The sequence below is a fragment of the Anopheles gambiae genome, chromosome 2, assembly GCF_943734735.2.
Source record: "Anopheles gambiae chromosome 2, idAnoGambNW_F1_1, whole genome shotgun sequence".
In the NCBI taxonomy this organism is placed as follows: Eukaryota; Metazoa; Arthropoda; class Insecta; order Diptera; family Culicidae; genus Anopheles; species Anopheles gambiae.
Window position 1 is genome coordinate 41,326,740 of NC_064601.1, and position 6,000 is coordinate 41,332,739.

General features: G+C 44.9%; 3 protein-coding genes across 3 annotated transcripts; 2 read left to right on the top strand and 1 right to left on the bottom strand.

Moving 5' to 3' along the window:
• The first annotated feature begins 511 nt into the window (after positions 1-511).
• On the top strand, positions 512-1,345 carry LOC1274375 (UDP-N-acetylglucosamine transferase subunit ALG13 homolog). The gene has a single exon (XM_313491.4). It carries the CDS (start codon positions 644-646, stop codon positions 1,154-1,156), a length of 513 nt encoding a protein of 170 aa, XP_313491.4. The 5' UTR covers positions 512-643; the 3' UTR covers positions 1,157-1,345.
• Positions 1,346-1,476: 131 nt separating this feature from the next.
• On the top strand, positions 1,477-3,290 carry LOC1274376 (methionine aminopeptidase 1). The gene is made up of 4 exons (XM_313492.6): positions 1,477-1,928; positions 2,059-2,644; positions 2,716-2,855; positions 2,937-3,290. Exons 1-4 carry the CDS (start codon positions 1,763-1,765, stop codon positions 3,167-3,169), a joined length of 1,125 nt encoding a protein of 374 aa, XP_313492.5. The 5' UTR covers positions 1,477-1,762; the 3' UTR covers positions 3,170-3,290.
• LOC4577194 (zinc finger protein 593 homolog) lies at positions 3,279-3,942 on the bottom strand. The gene has a single exon (XM_061643368.1). It carries the CDS (start codon positions 3,795-3,797, stop codon positions 3,309-3,311), a length of 489 nt encoding a protein of 162 aa, XP_061499352.1. The 5' UTR covers positions 3,798-3,942; the 3' UTR covers positions 3,279-3,308.
• Positions 3,943-6,000: the final 2,058 nt, after the last annotated feature.

Consider the following 6,000-nt stretch of genomic DNA (forward strand, 5'->3'; position numbering starts at 1 on the left):
TTTTAAAATATTTATGCAAAAAAGCAATAAAGAAACAATGTAGTCCACGAGATCCTAAGCCAGTACAAGCAGATAGAACCGGTGAGTGGAAATCTTTACTTTTCCCTGATTATTCGCGTTACAAAAATGGTGGATTTGTTTCCAATTGAATAGTATGTAATATCTATGTAATGAAATATCAGTGTGAGCAAGAAATTAATTTATCTCAAAATTTATGGACAAGCCCTTCCGTATTGCATACTGCCAGGCGCTTCGCAAGCACAAGCAAAAACACGATGTTAAAAGCGCCTAAAGTTAGCCTAAGAATGAAATGGTAACGTCCGTTTTGTTCCCATAGTTCCTCAGTGTGCATTGAAGTTTTTAAAGATTTTTAAGATGATTTGGGAGCTTAAATTAGGATAACATTGAGCATTTCGAATTTCCTTCTTGTTAAGTTTTTTCTTAACGTACACATTTGAAAACATTGTTTGTACAGAACTTCACTATCGATGTCCAGAAATGGTACCATTGGTGATTTTCGTCAAACCACGCAAACACCATTTGTTTACGTTCTTTACGCAACTGATTAGGATAGAATCCTACCAAACGCGCACTGTTCGCTGTTAGATCTGAACGAGTCCGAACGTTTGCATCAGAAGAGAAAATGATTAAAAAGCAGTACAAAAGCGTGTTTGTGACCGTGGGCACGACCGAATTCGTGGCACTGGTACGTGCCGTCACTTCGACCGCCGTTCTGGAACAGTTGGCCAAGCTGGGATGCACTGCGCTAACGATACAGTTTGGAAAAGGTGAAGCACCTGACGTGGAGCTTGCTCAAAGGCACACAACCATCCGACTCTCGGCGTACGGGTTGAAGAGCAGCATCGGGGACGACATCAGCCAAGCGGATCTGGTGATCAGTCATGCCGGTGCCGGAAGTTGCCTCGAAGTGCTGGAAGCCGGCAAACCGTTGATCATTGTCGTGAACGAAACGCTGATGAACAACCATCAAACCGAGCTGGCCGAGCGGCTCAGCAGGGACAGGAATCTCTTCTACTGCACGCCAAACACGTTGCTAGAGACGTTGGCCGAGTCCGACTTTAGTACGCTGGAAAAGCTAGCACCCGGAGCGCTGGACAGTTTCGTTAACCAGTTGGATGCATTTATGGGATTCTGATAAAGCACTTCTTCCCAAACAAACTCTGTTTTACAGCATACAATTGTGAAGAAAAACAAACAAACAAAGTGATGATGCCTGGCCTTTATCAGCTGATAAGGCTGATACTAGCCATATTTACATATTGTGATCGTTTACCCCGGTTTTTAAGTAAATACTATAAAATGTCCATATTACGTTCATGGTAAATTGGTCGTTTTATTTATTCGAAGGCAAACCACACAATTTAGAAAGAAATACAAGAATGAAAGGGAAACTGTAATTTTCGTCCATGGTTTGCTTTTCCTTTCGGCGCTAGGGAGTTCGAACAGCGATGTCGCGACCGCGTTCGCGCGTTTTGACGTTTCACCCTGTCAAACGGTTTTTGCGTGAAAAAAGGGAAAGGGAAAGGGGAGAGGAGTGAAAAATAAAGGCAAATCGAGTGCGGGTTCTTGCTCTTTTAAGGTCTAGTCGGTTATTTTTCCTTTCCGTACAAGTTAGGTAATTCTGGTGCCGTGTTTTGCTTCAGTTTCGCATCCGCATCCCGGTGAATCGTGTCCGTTCGCGTAACGTAGCGTAACTACAATACCCGTTTACACGTGCGTGCCTGTAAAAACGATAGCAAGGATGAGTGATATGGCGAAGCATCTCTGCGTGACGGACGACTGCAAGAAGCCCTCGACGCTACAGTGCCCGGTATGCCTGAAGATGGGCATCCAGGGCTCGTACTTTTGCAGCCAGGACTGCTTCAAAGGCTCTTGGAAGGAGCACAAAGTTATTCACCTTCTTGCCAGTAGGTGCACATACATGGGGATGAATCTCGGTCTCGGTCCCACCATCACGTTACTACTAATTTCCCTCCCCGTTCTCTTTTTCTCTCTCTGTTTCCCTTCCGACGTTTTTTTTCTCCGTTGTCTCCACAGAGGGAAAGGAAACGAATGCATACAATCCGTGGCCTTACTACACGTTTACCGGCAAACTGCGACCGTTCGAGCAAACGCCAAGGCGCCCGGTGCCGCCGCACATCCCCCGGCCAGACTATGCCGATCACAAGGAGGGACGGTCCAAGTCGGAGGAAGCCCTGCGGGGGAATAATACGATCAAGGTGCTCGATGACGAGGAGATCGAGGGAATGCGCGTGGCGTGCCGGCTCGGGCGCGAGGTGCTGGACGAGGCAGCGCGCGTCTGCGACGTCGGTGTGACGACGGACGAGATCGATCGGGCAGTGCACGAGGCGTGCATCGAGCGGGAGTGCTATCCCAGCCCGATGAACTACTACAACTTCCCGAAGTCTTGCTGCACGTCGGTGAACGAAGTGATTTGCCATGGCATACCGGATCTCCGTCCGCTGGAGGACGGTGACCTGTGCAATGTGGACGTGACGGTGTACCATCGGGGCTTCCATGGGGATTTGAACGAAACGTTCTTCGTCGGTAATGTGAAGGAGCAGCACAAGAAGCTGGTGCAGGTCACTTATGAGGCGCTGATGAAGGCGATTGCCATCGTGAAGTAAGTGCGGTCGGAGAGTTAGGGAGAAAAGGATGCAAATGTTTGACTTTTTCACGCTTCTTTTTTTAAAGGCCCGGTGAACGTTATCGTGAAATTGGTAACGTTATCCAGAAGCACGTGCATGCGCACGGGTTCAGCGTGGTTAAGAGCTATTGCGGACATGGAATTCACCGACTGTTCCATACCGCCCCGAACGTACCTCATTATGCCAGTAAGTACTTGCAGACAATGTAAAACTTTTCAATTCCATCACTAACATCGATCAATGTGGTTTGATTTCCTCTACTTGTAGAAAATTCTGCCGTTGGTGTTATGAAGCCGGGACATTGCTTCACGATCGAACCCATGATATCCGAGGGCACCTGGCGGGATGTTTCCTGGCCGGACGACTGGACTGCAGTTACGGCCGATGGTTTGTTTTCGGCCCAGTTCGAGCAAACCCTGCTCGTCACCGAGTCCGGTTGCGATATTTTAACGAAGCGAAGAAATGAGAACGGAACTCCGCACTTCATGGACCACATGTGAAACTGGGAACGGACGGGAGCCGCTCTTTTCACAATACTTTCGACCTCACACGTTTTGGGAGCGAAAAATGTGTACACCCAATGTTACGGCTATTGAAATAAACTCAACGTTTCTCCCTTTACAACAACCATTTTTATTTTTACAGCTCTTCCAGGACCTTCTTGTAGTCGGTCACCTTTTTCACCTTGGACAGTTCCTGTTTGGCGGGCTTTTCCTCCTCCATTACCGTATCCACCTTCATTCGCTTTCCCTCGTCCACCTCCGCCAAGCTGAGCTGTGTTTCCATCTTTCGCTTCTGCGGTTGCACGAAGCTGCCCTGACCTGCCGCACGCAACGAATCCTCAATTGAGTACGGTTCCACCTCGAGTGCCTTCAGACGACGCTTGTGTACTTTCGTACGGAAATGGGCCTGCAGTGCCTGATCGTTGATGTAGTAGGTAGCACAGTGGATGCAGTAAAACTGCCCGAAGCCCGGCTTGTCCAGATCGACCTCCTGTTTCAGCAGCTTTTCCGGGTCGTTCTTCAGGTCGGCATCGATTTCGTCCAAATCCTTGCGCCGATTCCGCAGCCGCCACCGACGGCGCAGATGTGTGTCTCCACTGTGCATTTTTTTCCTTGCGTACGGCATTTTGATGGGCAAAAGGAACTGGCAAACTTTACTTTAATTACCGGACTTTGTTTTCCCCCGAGCTGGACTGCAAAGGAAAACAAACGATCCGGTTTATTTTGATTCGGCCTCGTGGTGTTGAGCACTGACACTGACAGCTGCTGTCGATGCAGCATGCATTGGCGTGGTAGGGGTCCATGCAGCAAAAATGTGTACAGGCGGTCCCCGAGATACACGGTACCTCTTATACGCGGATTCGGAGATACGCGGTTTTCTAAATTTGACAATTCTTTGAGCAAATTGTACTGATTTGACACATTAATTTCAAATTGCCAAATAATTTCCGTTTTGACCGAATGTTAAAAACTATTTCAAAAGGTTTAAAACAGTTATATTCAGTCAGAATCATTTCAAATAATTCATAAAGTGACTAAAACCGCCTCCTACTTGCAAAATTACACGAAAATTAGTGATATTTTAGCTGGAAATCACGAGATTCGACTTACGCGGAAATTCGAGATACGCGGTATTTTGCGGCCGTTTTCGGTCCCCATTAACCGTGTATCTCGGGGACCGCCTGTATCAATTTGTAATTTAAACTAGCCGTTGAGATCCGTTGTCGTTATAAGGAAAACAGGAAAATAGGAATTCGAATACTAAAACCGGTTATTATAACATATCATTCCATTAGATAATGATGATCATATGAATTCAGTTTTAATACTTAATATTATTGAAATTGAGCAAACAATTTCTTTAAAAAACGCATAATTAAACCTTAGGTCGCAAAAACACGACGCAAGTTTCCGTGGGCGCGTAAACGCGTGCAACAGAACCGCAGCAATATCCAGCAAGAGCAGCGCTTTCGAATCACATTTCATTTCTATGGCTGGTTTGTTATACGCGTCGTGCATTTGAGGCCTTATATCAAAGAACCAAATAAAAGTGGTTCATAAAGTGGTCTAACTACAGTAGAACCTTTATTATCCGAGGGCGGATTAAGCGGCATAAATTTGGCAGCTGTTCAATCGTGACGAACATTTGCAGTGATAGTCAAGTAGATAAACAATATTTTTGTGCAGCTATCTAGTGTCAAGTGATATGTTTGCACTTGGCATTTTTACCTAATTCTGTTCCAGAACAATTGTAACATCGTTCAAACTATTGATTAAATGTTCTCTCAATCAATCGTTTGGTTTAGAGTGAATTACCAAGTGAATGCTCCATAATTTCACCGGTTTGCTTAATAGATGGCGCTTTATATCTCATCATTATATTCCTCCTGTCCTTTTGTTGCAATGGGGTTCACCTACTTCAGCTATCGGCAAAGTGCATCTTTGATATCGAGATGGCGGATCTGGGCAGATTTTATATTTTATAAACTTTTCACACATTTTTGCTCTGCGTTTTACAATTTGGCTCTTCAAGTGAAACTCTACGAAAATTATTGTAGAATTTGGCTTTTTCGGTCGTAAAGTTTGCCGACTGCTGGCCCTGCTTCATCTAATCTTGGGATATATCCCAAGTGCCACAAATTAAGCTTAAACGCTTAAAGATTAAACGACTAGAAAATCAAATATCCATAGAAAAAAATGAAAGCTCCATAGCTTCACCGGTTTTTACTCAATAGAATATTTTTCGTCTAATTTCAACTAACCGTGGCCTATGTACCTTCTAACTTTCCGAGCTAAGATCTATAGGGATGGTCGTGTGGTCAGGTCAGGTCGTGTGGTTAGATAAGCGGGTATTAACACCATTGACCATTAGTCAAATTTCAATTTGATCTCAATCAACTGCCTCGGTACAGATGGGTTCATTTTAGATTTTAGTATTTAAACAATCGTATCTCTGTTCCGATTCTAGCGATGCATAACTGCAATGCGAAACCATACAAAAGTGCAGATGGAACATGAAAGCTCCCAAAGCGATGAAAGCTTCGCTATCCCACCAACAGATAGTGCCAACGGTTTTTTTTTTTTTTTTTTTGTTATGTTCAAAATGGGCCTGTCGTTCACCGTCAGCTAAAGGAGTCTTTTAGAATTCTTTTTAGTTTGGAAGCTGAGTTTGGTTTAGTTTGAGTTGTTTCGACCCCGTTTAGGTAGTCGTTTGGTGGATTTGTGGAACTGGGGGAGTGAGCCTTCCTCTCATTTTTCACCCATCAGACAATTATTTAAAATTTTTGGCACTGCAAATAGCATAATCGATTCCTTTCCTCATCTCCAAG

What these genes read in the sequence shown, in the direction of transcription:
- LOC1274375 (XM_313491.4), top strand. Translation starts at nt 644, where the DNA reads ATGATTAAAAAGCAGTACAAAAGCGTGTTTGTGACCGTGGGCACGACC.
- LOC1274376 (XM_313492.6), top strand. Translation starts at nt 1,763, where the DNA reads ATGAGTGATATGGCGAAGCATCTCTGCGTGACGGACGACTGCAAGAAG. An exon ending in AGTTATTCACCTTCTTGCCA is followed by an intron (nt 1,929 to 2,058) that starts GTAGGTGCACAT and finishes TTGTCTCCACAG; the next exon opens with AGGGAAAGGAAACGAATGCA. An exon ending in AAGGCGATTGCCATCGTGAA is followed by an intron (nt 2,645 to 2,715) that starts GTAAGTGCGGTC and finishes CTTTTTTTAAAG; the next exon opens with GCCCGGTGAACGTTATCGTG.
- LOC4577194 (XM_061643368.1), bottom strand. Translation starts at nt 3,797, where the DNA reads ATGCCGTACGCAAGGAAAAAAATGCACAGTGGAGACACACATCTGCGC.